General features: G+C 43.5%; 1 protein-coding gene and 1 long non-coding RNA gene across 2 annotated transcripts; one reads left to right on the forward strand and one right to left on the reverse strand.

The window, feature by feature from the left end:
• Positions 1–4162: 4162 nt before the first annotated feature.
• LOC124015469 lies at positions 4163–6494 on the forward strand. The gene is made up of 3 exons (XR_006835165.1): positions 4163–4350; positions 5002–5085; positions 6117–6494. It is a non-coding gene; the product is annotated as an uncharacterized LOC124015469 (long non-coding RNA).
• A 2472-nt stretch (positions 6495–8966) lies between these two features.
• On the reverse strand, positions 8967–11743 carry LOC124016358 (GTPase IMAP family member 7-like). The gene is given in 4 exon segments (XM_046331918.1): positions 8967–10505; positions 10610–10624; positions 10626–10753; positions 11383–11743. Coding segments are annotated over 4 exon segments (1038 nt in total). The 5' UTR covers positions 11408–11743; the 3' UTR covers positions 8967–9635.
• Positions 11744–12799: the final 1056 nt, after the last annotated feature.

The following is a 12799-nucleotide window of genomic DNA, read 5'->3' on the forward strand; positions in this document are numbered from 1 at the left end:
CTTCAGCAGTCTAAAATTACTAGGCAAATAAATATGACAGCCTCCATAGATAATTACTGTTGTACAGAGGCCATGTTGAACCATGTTGAGTCATGGCAATAAACGTGAATACACAGATTCATTTTTCAAATTATGGCTGTGAGTTACTGAGCTTAGTGTCTGTAATATTTCAATGAATGATGAAGTGTTCAGATGTTGGCTGCAAGTAGTCTGGCGGTGTGATGGAAATGAAGTAATCTTGGAATGTAGATTGACAAAACATTGACGTTTCTTGATGTGCTTCATATCTGAACTGCAGTTCTACATGATCTGTTTACAGGGCTCTGTCTGTGTCTAATGTGGGCCTATGGCCCCATTTAGGCCCATTTTCCTAATACTGCTATATGTGCTATTGATCAAGCAAACCATACAGTCACTGCTAAGTGATGGGCTGTCAGCATCCACACAAAGACAGGCTTCACTTAATACACTGGAGCGAAGAATAGATAACTAGATATGTGCAGAAAAGCCAAATTCCTCCAAAACAAAAACAAGACCGGAGTTGAAAGACACAACGCTGAAGTCAGACATATGGGGAGCATATTGGTCGCAGATTTCTGATCACACAAATACTACTTTTCCTTCTCCTTCTGGAGGGAACATAATACAACAAAGATTGAAATGTGGTGGAGGCTGTTTTGATTCCCTTTAAAGGCGTGTCGGTTGTCTGCCTCACTTGAGGATATTTTGGAGAAAATGTTTTTTTTTCTTCTTTTCCCCAGTTCACGTGATTGACAACTTGAGTCTGCACACATGGATGAGTGTGAGTCTCTTGTGAATTATTGTGACACACACACACAGTTCTACTGTAGTGGTCTGTAGACAGACATTTGTCCATTGAATCTGCGATGTGTGCTTTTTTTCTATCTAGCATCTATTCCTAGCAGCACCCAGCACCGAAGCACATCAAAGTAGCCCCGATCTGTCTGTTTCTCACACGGTTTGTCTCTCACACTCTGATTTCTCTCTCAAGCCCATGCCTTTAAAAAAACCATGCACAAACTGAAACACATTTGTTTAGGAATATGCTATATTAGGGATTAAACATTTTCTTTAGATGTTTAGGTTATATTTTCATATTTTCATGGCACTCTGGCAAAAGCTTTATCTCAGACTGACACATTGATTTAAATGTGACCAAAATGAACGTGCCAAAGCATGGACATCAGGGTAAAATTCTATTTGACAAAATCAGGAATGACAGATTACTACCATATTGATTATTGACTATCACCAATAATGTTGAATTTGTTGTAATGATTACGCTTTCCTCTACCATTGTTTCAGCTCTGGCACTTCTCAGAAAGTTTAGATCAAAGCTGTAAGGGATTTCCTCCTCTTCTTCCGAAGAGGAGAGGCGAAAAGGATCGGAGGACCAATATGCGGTGTGGTAAGTGTCCATGGTTCTTTTAATACGAAATAGTACACATGAACAACTGAATACAAAAACAATAAACGTGGAATGAACGAACCCCAAAAGAGTACCGTGTGGTGAAAAACACAGACACGGAAACAAACACACAGTGAAACCCAGGCTACCTAAGTATGATTCTCAATCAGAGACAACTAATGACACCTTCCTCTGATTGAGAACCAACCATACTAGGCTGAAACATAGAAATACCCAAATCATAGAAAAACAAACATAGACTGCCCACCCCAACTCACGCCTTGACCATACTAAATAATGACAAAACAAAAGGAAATAAAGGTCAGAACGTGACAAAATTTGATTGAGTGTCTCGCAAGATCACTTAACGATTTAAGAAGTATTCTACATTTGCCTAACATAGCGAACATAATAGCATAGTATAAAGTTACTGTTAGACCAAAAACACCAATTCATTTATTTTAGGATGAATAGGGTGACACTTTATTTGGATAGACTGGATAGTCCATCTGTAAAGCATCAAAATAAAGAATCTCATAACTCAACAGCATGCACCACAAGGCTAAATATGTGTTTTGATTGAAACAAAAAAGGCTGTATCTTGATAACACCACCTGCTCAAAAATTCGAGCAATCTAAAACAAAAATCCAGAAAATCACATTGTATGATTTTTAAGTAATTAATTTGCATTTTATTGCATGACATAAGTATTTCATACATCAGAAAAGCAGAACTTAATATTTGGTACAGAAACCTCTGTTTGCAATTACAGAGATCATACATTTCCTGTAGTTCTTGACCAGGTTTGCACACACTGCAGCAGGGATTTTGGCCCACTCCTCCATACAGAACTTCTCCAGGTCCCTCAGGTTTCGGGGCTGTCGCTGGACAATACGGACTTTCAGCTTCCTCCAAAGATGTTCTATTGGGTTCAAGTCTGGAGACTGGCTAGGCCACTCCAGGACCTTGAGATGCTTCTTACGGAGCCACTCCTTAGTTGCCCTGGCTGTGTGTTTCGGGTTGTTGTCATGCTGGAAGACCCAGCCAAGACCCATCTTCAATGCTCTTACTTACCGGGGCAGCAGGGTAGCCTAGTGGTTAGAGCTTTCTACTAGTAAACGAGCTGACAAGGTACAAATCTGTTGTTCTGCCCCTGAACAGACAGTTAACCCACTGTTCCTAGGCTGTCATTGAAAATAAGAATTTGTTCTTAACTGACTTGCCTAGTAAAATAAAGATAAAATAAAACGGAGGGAAGGAGGTTGTTGGCCAAGATCTCACGATACATGGCCCCTTCCATCCTCCCCTCAATACAGTGCAGTCATCCTGTTGCCTTTGCAGAAAACCATCCCCAAAGAATGATGTTTCCACCTCCATGCTTCACAGTTGGGATGGTGTTTTTGGGGTTGTACTCATCCTTCCTCTTCCTCCAAACACGGCGAGTGGAGTTTAGACCAAAAAGCTCTATTGTTGTCTCATCAGACCAAATGACCTTTTCCCATTCCTCCTCTGGATCATCCAGACATTGGAAAATTTCAGACGGGCCTGGACATGCGCTGGCTTGAGCAGGGGGACCTTGCGTGCGCTGCAGGATTTTAATCCATGATTGCGTAGTGTGTTACTAATGGTTGTCTTTGAGACTGTGGTCCCTCTCTTCAGGTCATTGACCAGGTCCTGCCATGTAGTTCTGGGATGATCCCTCACCTTCCTCAGGATCATTGATGCCCCACAAGGTGAGATCTTGCATGGAGCCCCAGACCAAATTTTATCCCTGATGTCCTTACACAGCTGTCTAGTCTTGGCCATTGCGGAGCGGTTGGAGTCTGTTTGATTGAGTGTGTGGACAGGTGTCTTTTATACAGGTAACGAGTTCAAACAGGTGCAGTTAATACAGGTAATGAGAGGAGAACAGGAGGGCTTCTTAAAGAAAAACTAACAGGTCTGTGAGAGCCGGAATTCTTACTGGTTGGTAGGTGATCAAATACTTATGTCATGCAATAAAAAGCCAATGAATTACTTAAAAATCATACAATGTGATTTTCTTTAGCTTTCGTCTCTCACAGTTGAAGTGTACCTATGTTTTACCTTTATTTTACTAGGCAAGTCAGTTAAAAACAAATTCTTATTTTCAATGACGGCCTAGGAACAATGGATTAACTGCCTGTTCAGGGGCAGAACGACAGATTTGTACCTTGTCAGCTTTGGGATTTGAACTTACAACCTTCCGGTTACTAGTCCAATGCTCTAACCACTAGGCTATGATAAAAAAGTACAGACCTCTATATGCTTTGTAAGTAGGAAAACCTGCAAAATCGGCAATGTATCAAATACTTGTTCTCCCCACTGTAAATGCAATTTATATGATGTGTTACGAATTCCAATTCGTACAATATGTTACGAATTGTAAGTGCTTAAGAGCCCCTTCATTCTATTCTAATTGCTTTCAGAAACTGTACGTTATTGTGTTTTAATTGTACGTTATATTAGCTTATCACTCTCAGCTTGGCTCCCTTGCCCTCTCTGGGGAGGCTGTGACCGAAGTGCAGCAATTGAAGCTCCATGGATTAAAACCTGTTTTCCCCAAGACCTGTCTCTGTCATCTTTTTTTGTTTCCCTCTCTTCTGTAGGATGCATGCTATCAAAGGAACCACAGAACAAATCAGAGGGCCGTCCCTGAGTGCCGACGGCCTGTCTCTCATTTCAAACTCAGATTAAAGCCCCCCGCGCGAGGATCAGGGGCCTCAGTAGCATCCGCCGCTCCGGGACCCATGGTTTCAACTGTGTGGGAGCCGGACCGAGTCACACACCAAACTGCAACCAACCGCAACCACAACCGCCGCTATACGCTGCCTGCTGCGCAGTGCCTGGAAAAGCAGGCCTCGCCCGGGCCCCGTTCTCATTAGCTAGCTCAAGGTTGAGTGTGAGTATGTTTTGTGTTTGACCCCTTTGAAACGATAATACAAGATAGGGCCTTTGAACAGGAGTTATTATGTGTTTTGGAGAAAAGCCTGTATTTCTGGGATGGAATTTGGATGTTTCGCAGAGCGCTCGAAGATGCCTTGGTTTAGTCATAGCTCACAGTACAGTAAATGCCTCATAAGGCTCTGCTGTTTAGGGACGGTTTGGCGCATTATTCCTGTGAAGAGGTGTGATGGGTCAGCCACTAGTTTATCTGGTGCAGTGTAGGCCTACAGTGGGCCTATGTGTGGTTGTGGCAACGCAACCTTCAGAATTTCTCCAGCATAATGGTCCCCCGTTTCTAAACAGTCAAATATAAATACCCCTGTCGAACCAAGTACGACATGTCAAACCATAGCTCATGGTTTACTAGATGTTAACAGGCTCTCACATTGCCTCTGGTGGACAAGTACTTGCCATGTTAATACATCAACTTGCCACCAAGTAACTTCAGCATTGTAAAAAGGCATGGACAGAGTGCAATCTACTGAATCTTGGGCTGGGTTGTGGATCTGTGCAAACAGCAGAGCCACAGAGCTCCAAGTTGATTCTGTGTTAATGTGGCGTGGCACCATTCGTCCTACTTGTCTGTCTTCTCCTCTCGTCTCTGTAGATCTCAGTTAAGCTCCCTCAACTTTCGGATGAAATGGTATCATCATGACTTGCATGTGGACCAGAGTGACATTTGACGTATGCGGTAAGAACGAGTGCATCGCCCCTCTGTGTCTTATTCATGTGGTCGAGGCAGGATTATGACTTGATCCAATGAGTTGAACTGGAGAAGTGAGGCTGGGGTCAAATCTGCCTTGAATTAAACCAGTGTTGTAGCAGAAATAATACCATCACCTCCCCCAAGCCCAGTAATACAATTGGAGGAAAGTGTGTGCTTGTGTTGGCCTGCCGGAGCCCCTGATCAAACCACAGGTCGGTGTCCATTACAGAGAGTAGGGTCTCTGCTGATGATTCAAACGCAGCCCACGGCCCCAGCTTCAAAAGGCTCTGTGCACCGCACCCACTTATAGCCAACGGCGCATGTCAGTTAGTGTGGACCACACTATTCATCAGTTATGGCCAGCTCTGGGGCCATCCAACACCCACAGCCCATAGTGAGTCGTCATTAGTCCGGAGTCAGGCCCCTTCCCTCCTGTAAATTCTCAAGCACTGGCTTTTGTAGGAGGTGTGGTGTAAAACCACAAACCCTTAAGAACTGTCACACCAACAACAACCCAGCCCTCCCAGCCCTTTATCCCAAGTTCTAAAACGTTCACCGCAGCACAGATAACTCTTTTTAAAACTCTTTCCAAAGCTGTTGGGAAATTTGGCTTGGATGTCTTTTTAAGATGGCTCAGTGTTGCCTCCTCCTCCTCTTTATGTAATTGTATAATTGCCTCTTGTCCATCCACACCCCTCTTCCCCTCCTGTGGTACCGCTCTCACACACATAAAACATCTCATAGTAGGACCAAGTACTGTACACTCCTCCTGACAGAGATGCATACCATATCTCTCTCTCTCTCTCTCTCTCTCTCATTCAAATCAATTCAATTCAAGGGGCTTCATTGACATTGGAAACATGTTTACATTTCCAAAGCCAGTGAAATAGATAATAAACAATAAAAAACAGTAAACATTACACTCACAAAAGTTCCAAAAGAACTTCCTAATTCTCTTAATTTCTCTTTCGCTACACTCCTCCTCTTCTGTCTCCATCTCCGTCCCTCTCCGCTAGCTTCCTCTCCACATCTGGCTCAGGTCCAAGGCAGTCCAGCGATGTGTGAAAGGATGAATGGTGACTCTCATATTGGCTGACTGCACCAGTCCACTTCCACCCAGTCATGCTTCTCCCATCCTTAAACATCAGTCCAGCTGTTGGTGCATGTGAGGCTGGCTGTGTGCGTGCGTGCGTCCGTCCGTTCACTGGATCGTGCTAGCTCCCCTAACCTCGGCAGATGTACGTGATTGTAGGCCTACAGTCATGTTGGCAGTGGTCTCTTCTTTGTCCTGACACTTACATTGATTCGCGTGAAAGCATGCCGTAATTGTACTCTAAGAAAATTAGTGCTGTCCTTGTTTTCAGTTGTGCATTATAAAACATTTTGTTAATAGCTACAGAATATGTATTGCATGCTTTACCAATCAAAGCAATGTCAAATGGTCTGGATAACTGAAATAAACGGATTAATTTGGAAGTTCTATGTTGACTGTTCCATGTGGTTATTGACAGAGGTAGTCTTACCCCTTCTAAGGTAAAAAATGTCAAAAGCCATAATAGTAAATCATGTGTTTGGCATGACATATCACCTCATGAAGCAATAACCTGACACTACCATTCAACGTCAACTACTTTAATATTGCCAGCCAGCTATAAACATCTTCAAACCCTTCAATGCGCCTTTACAATGGACACATCTTCCTTGCATTATTATTTGCTAACTTGGCCGAAGCTTTCATCTTGGCTTTATGAGTTGTCGCACCAACCCACACATGGACAGGGCAAATGTTAGCTCCTCACAGTGCTCCATAAACAATTTCAGACACACACACACGCTCACGCTACAGGGAGGAACATGAAAACAGCAATAATAGGAAAAAGATGAGTGGACTTAGAGCCTGTGCCGTGGAGAACACTTGGTGAGGAGAGAGGAGAGCAGGCAGGCAGGCCGCTGGACCTAACTTTTTAGGCCTTGCTCTGTTGGAAGGGGAACAGCATGGGCTGTGATATAATTATTACAGTATGCCTCGCTATATGCAAAGCAAAAAAATCTATGACGCAAAGTAACAATCAACCTTGAATTTCCAAGTTGGCATATCACTTGCTACACACCCAGTAGGCGAGCCACCATCAAAAGGCCTTTCTAATATCCAGACACACCATATCACCACATTATTAACAAAGGTTTCTGTCTACCTTTCTCAAAACGTATTTTTGTTCATTCTGGTTGGCACGTGTAGTATTTGTTATTTCCTCTGTGATTACCTCCAGGGATAAAACACTCTCTTTTTACGTGGTCCAGATTCCTTCAGCCAATGTCTTTGTAGCCTGCTGTATTTTTATTCAGATGTTCTTCTCAACAAACCACAAAGAGACCATACAGTATTTGATGTGTATTAGAGGGTATGCTGTGGTGGTAATCAGTCCTGTCCGGTTGATATTTTGAGCAGTTTACGGTGAGTGCTGTGTGAGCTAGCAAAGGGAGAGGCCTTGTCTTGCGGTGGAGGAAAAAGTGTGTCATCCTGTTTATTTTCCTTTGGTTTGCGCGATGATAACAAAAAAATATTGCGGTGTCCACGACTCACAGCGAGCTGCCCCCACTTCAATGGAGGACCACAAGGTCCTTAGAACAACATTTTTGCTCAGAGGGAGAGCTTCATAAGTTACAGCCGTTGTGTTAATGATGGGTCACTAGTGATTCCATGAACTGTTCGTTCAGATTTTTGGCTTTGGTTATGCATACAGGCACAAATCAACTCTGCATCCTTTGCCGTCCTGATGAGGCTTCAGCCTCTGAGGACCAACCCTGGGCCACAACTGTCTACACAGACGAGATACAGCCTCCCTCTGATTTAGGCCTAACGGCATGGTTGCCTCTACTCACAGTGTCTGAGTATAGAAATACATCTCCCTACTTTCCACCCTTCTCTCATCCCTTCTTCTTACCTCCCTCGATCATTACTCACTGTCCTCTCACTGATGCTTATCCAATAAGACAGGACAATATTTGGACAGGTGTTCTTTTTTATATGCATCATCTTTAAGGGGTCTACTGGACGGGTGCACCACGTCATTTCATTGCAGTTTCATAAGGAATGAACTGGCATCATACCCTGGTTCACTGTCGACCGCCATACTGTAGTCCGCACTGTACTGTATGCGTAATCCTTAACAATAAAAAACTGTTTAGCACCAATTTTCCTTTACTTTTAAACTTTCTTTTTTTCCCTGTTTCAGACAACTGTGGAGGCCACATCTGGAAGACAGATGTAATCCCTGAGCATGTTCTCTCTCTTTCTCTCGCGCACACACATTCACTCTCTCCTCTTTCTTGCTCTCTCCCCACTCTCTCTTTCTCATTCCTTTCCTCCCTCTCTTCTCAGGAAACATGAGAGCTGGACTAATTCTCTCCCTCCCTCCCCCGGCGGACCACCCACATTCGGAAACGCCTAGCTGTTCCACAGGCAGGGTCTCTGTCAGCTTAGAGAGAGGGAGAGAACCTTAAAGAGAGAGATGTAAAGATGGGTTTGACTGATGGTTTTAACAGAGTATCAATTACATCAATTTCAAACCCGTAACCTACCGTTTTGCATAAAGAAAAAAGAGGAAGCTTTGAGAGCAGTGCTTCAGTGTTTTCCAAAATCAGAGGCACTTTCACTTAGGACTCCACACCACTATTATTAACGCCCTCTATACGCTCCAGCAATTGTCCTCAGCTAACACACACTGCTGCAGATGGTCCGTCTATAGCGGAGGTCTCCATTATCTATCATGCATCATGTGAAAGTCTTATTTTCGAGATGTAGCCTATACTGAACTCCTAAATATAGTGCTTGAAAATGTTGGCCAATAAATGACTAAATTCAGTGAGGGAAATGTGTAATTGTATGCTTTAAAAGTATCAACTGTGTGACATATACAGGACAGAACAAACTGCCTTAGAAATGGTATTATATTTCCTTCAGTTAGCAGTAAGGTATGTGTTTCCAGTTGAGCTCAAATATTTAATGTTCAACTTCAATGTTTTGGTCAATGTCTCCACCAAGTGGATTGTGTATGTAATTTCCCCATTACTTGTAGTTTTTAGTAAACCTTCTATAATAATTGGTGAAAATATGACCAGCCAAACAACAAATATTATAACAAGTATTGTGAGGACTGTACGTTGGTCAAATACAAGTCAATTGCACAAAGCTCAATAAAATATAAGTGCAGTGAAATAACAAATGGAAACTAAAATTGTTCTACTTCATATTTACCATTTCCAGCACCACCTCAACATCAACATTTGTGAAAATGGTGTGTTGTTTTGAAGTAAAAAATAAAGAGGAAGATGATTCTGACTACTTGTGAGTAGGCATTAAATACAAAATGGTTGATGATGTCATTGGAAACATCTTTCTCAATATTTTTTTACTACAAAACAGAAATACGCAACTTACACATATGTTGATATTGGGTTGGTGCTGGAGATGATGAATATGGAGTTGAAACATTGTGAAATGTTAATAACTGGAGATATGTATCCCATTGCCATTATTTGTTTTTTTCTGTCTTCAGAGTCTTCCTTCTCCCCACTTCAGTGGCTACTGAGCCCACAGTGGCCCCCAGCATCCGCCCAACGGGCCCACCTACGAACAGGCCAACGAAAGCCCCCAGCAGAGACTCCATCCTCAGCATCTTGGGCAGCCTCCTCAGCCACCCTGTCAATCCCTGCCACAAGGACAAGAGAAATGAGGGAGAGGAGGCAGGAGAAAGAGAGGCAATACCCTCGGTGTCTATGTTCAGGTTGTGCACACTCCTCTCTGCCTCCTCCCTAACTCTTGCCATCTCTTCATCGTCTAGCTCTTCCTCTGGAGGTGAGGCTGAGGAGGGCACCTCTTCATTTAGCTCCTCTTCCCCTCTTCTCTGCCACACTATCTCTGCCTGCTTCTCTCTCACCCTGGCCTCAGCCTCCTGGTAGAGGGGGCAGCTGTAGAACTCCACCCCGCTCTCTTTTACAGTCTGTTCAACCTTCTCCAGCAGCTCTTCCACACTCTTCCTCTCATCCTTCTCTCCTCTACTCCTCCTCTCCAGAGAGTGATAGCGGTCTCCACACGTCACCACCAGCTCCAGTAGGTCTTTGCGTCTGGTGGCGATGTACTCGTCCAGCTGTTGTCCCAGAACCATCTGGTCTGTGTGGGTAAAGAGGACCAGAGTGTGTCCACTGACTGCAGTGGGGCCAAAAACTTTCTCCAGGGCCTCCAGGGCCCGCAGCTCCATGTCAGCCGGCCGGTCCACAGGGACACACAGCAGGAAGGCATGAGGCCCCGGGGCCGACAGGGCCACGCAAGAGGAGACATGGTGCCTCACCTCCTCCGGGGGGCGCTCTGAGCAGAACCAGTCTTGGGCGACTACTACTGATACCTGCAGGCAAAAACAGTGTGTAATGTTAGAACCTCTGGTTGACATTTAAGTAATTTAATCAGTGTGTAGGCTACTGTCCTTAAAGAATCAACAAAGTATCTTACCCATCTCCCTGCAGTGCTTCTCACATTCTTGAGTGACAGCTGGCTCACTGGCAGTCTGGGTAATGAAAGCCTGGCGGCCCAGTATGGCGTTTCCAGCTGCACTCTGTCCTGCTCTTGTCCCGCCGAGCAGAACCAGCCTCAGCTCTGCATTGGGACAAGCCGAGGAGATGGAGTTTTCTTAGAAAGGGAGGATTTAGTAGCCCGCACACATCACAAGTTCTGTCATCTGATCTCTGCTTTTAGTTTCCGTTAACATTAGTACTGTTCAATAAGCAACGACTTTTGTATCTCTGAAATTTCTGCCAAAATATGTATTGTAACAATGGAGACATTGTACATATTTTTCCTGTGAGAGAAAAAATTATATAAATAGAACGAACTCGAACCACGAAACATCTCATAGGCTATACCAGGGTTTCCCACACTCGGTCCGTTTTTTTGTTTGTTGCCCTAGCACTACACAGCTGATTCAAATAACAAACTCATTATCGAGCTTTGATTATTTGAATCATCTGTATAGTGTTAGGGCAACAAAAAAAAGTGCCACATAAAATGTAGCACAAGATGTAAACACGTTTTATCTACTGTCCAAAGAGACAGCTCAAGCGAAATGCGGAGACAGCCTACCCCACGTTCTAAAAACTGACAGGCCGAAAAGTGCGTGTGTGGCGAGTTAACAGCGCACACGCGAGTATGAAATAGTCGTAAACAAACGCGAAGTCAAAGCCTACACTTCCTGGAACCTGCGTGAATAATTGGTAGGCTACATGTACCTGTTTGTGGGGGACCTGATGCCATCTCTTGATTGTGAGATATTGCCAGATATTATTGCCGTATTTAGTATGAACGCTAGTCAACTTCCTCGTGCCTACGTCCTGACTCATTAGAAGAAGGACCAGTCTGTGCTGTGTGCTTCTGCAGTCTTCAGGGCGTAGCCGTACAGTCAATGCTCTTCAAGACAAGCCGGTTTTAGCCTGCTACGTTTTTGTAGTGTCTTTTGATGCAGTGAAACAAAAAGTAAAGTAGGCTGACTTCTTAAAATGCGAATTATGCATCAACATTCGAATCAATATGTTCATGGCATACTTGCTCGAGCTTCCAAAAAATCGAATCTCACGTGAGCACATTCTCTGTGTATACTGATAATCTGCCAGAATTGAAAGGGATGTGCATTATATTATGTCAGGGGCATTCAACCGGAGGTCCGCGAATATAAATATTTGTATTTCAATGTTTTTAATGACTACTGCTAGCAACAACAGAATAAACTAATTTTGAATGACATACAATGACGTCAGTGTTATTTCTCAGTTTATTCATCACAATGACATAATAATAATATAATAATAATATATGCCATTTAGCAGACGCTTTTATCCAAAGCGACTTACAGTCATGTGTGCATACATTCTACGTATGGGTGGTCCCGGGGATCGAACCCACTACCCTGGCGTTACAAGCGCCATGCTCTACCAACTGAGCTACGCAGGGTACAGTGAAATTCTTAAACTTCAAGCTCCAATAGTGCAGGTCAAAATTATACAAAATGACACTCACTCGAGTGTCTGACATAGGCTTTGAAAAAGCACTTGCAAATAGGCCACCAGTGCAGAAGTGCCACTGGCTTTCTGGTAAGCTTTTTTGATTTGGACAAATGTTTGACAACTCATGGCTAACCTTTGTTTAACCAGTTAAACAGATGCTCTTAGCGAAAACGTGTTACCGTTCTACCTAATATGATATGCTAGAGTTTACACTTCCTCTTCCAAATTATGTGGGGTCAAAATAATGAAAAACGATTGACCAAATATATTCATTTTAAAATGTTGATTACTTCATTCACCTGATAAGACTTTTTTTTTGGTGCTAATATAGAATGGGGGTCCCTGGAACACCGATTTGCCTGGAAAGCGGTCCCTTGGGAAGAACAGGTTGAAGACCATTGTGTTATGTCGATACTTATTATTTGTCGCCATCTTCATATACACATACAGTGATTGGTCGCCAAAAAGTTTGTTTACGTTTCTACCGGTTTGGCTAAATGGAGTAGGCCTACAGCTCTATCTAGTGGTCGCGTCGGGGACAACTGTTGTTGACAACGTAACGTTGTAACTGAGCGATTTTCATAACGCCTCGATGACACCAACAGTCAAGCGCAAAATGGCGCAGCATCATCTGGATATGCGTGCC

The sequence above is a fragment of the Oncorhynchus gorbuscha genome, linkage group LG26, assembly GCF_021184085.1.
Source record: "Oncorhynchus gorbuscha isolate QuinsamMale2020 ecotype Even-year linkage group LG26, OgorEven_v1.0, whole genome shotgun sequence".
Classification (NCBI taxonomy): domain Eukaryota; kingdom Metazoa; phylum Chordata; class Actinopteri; order Salmoniformes; family Salmonidae; genus Oncorhynchus; species Oncorhynchus gorbuscha.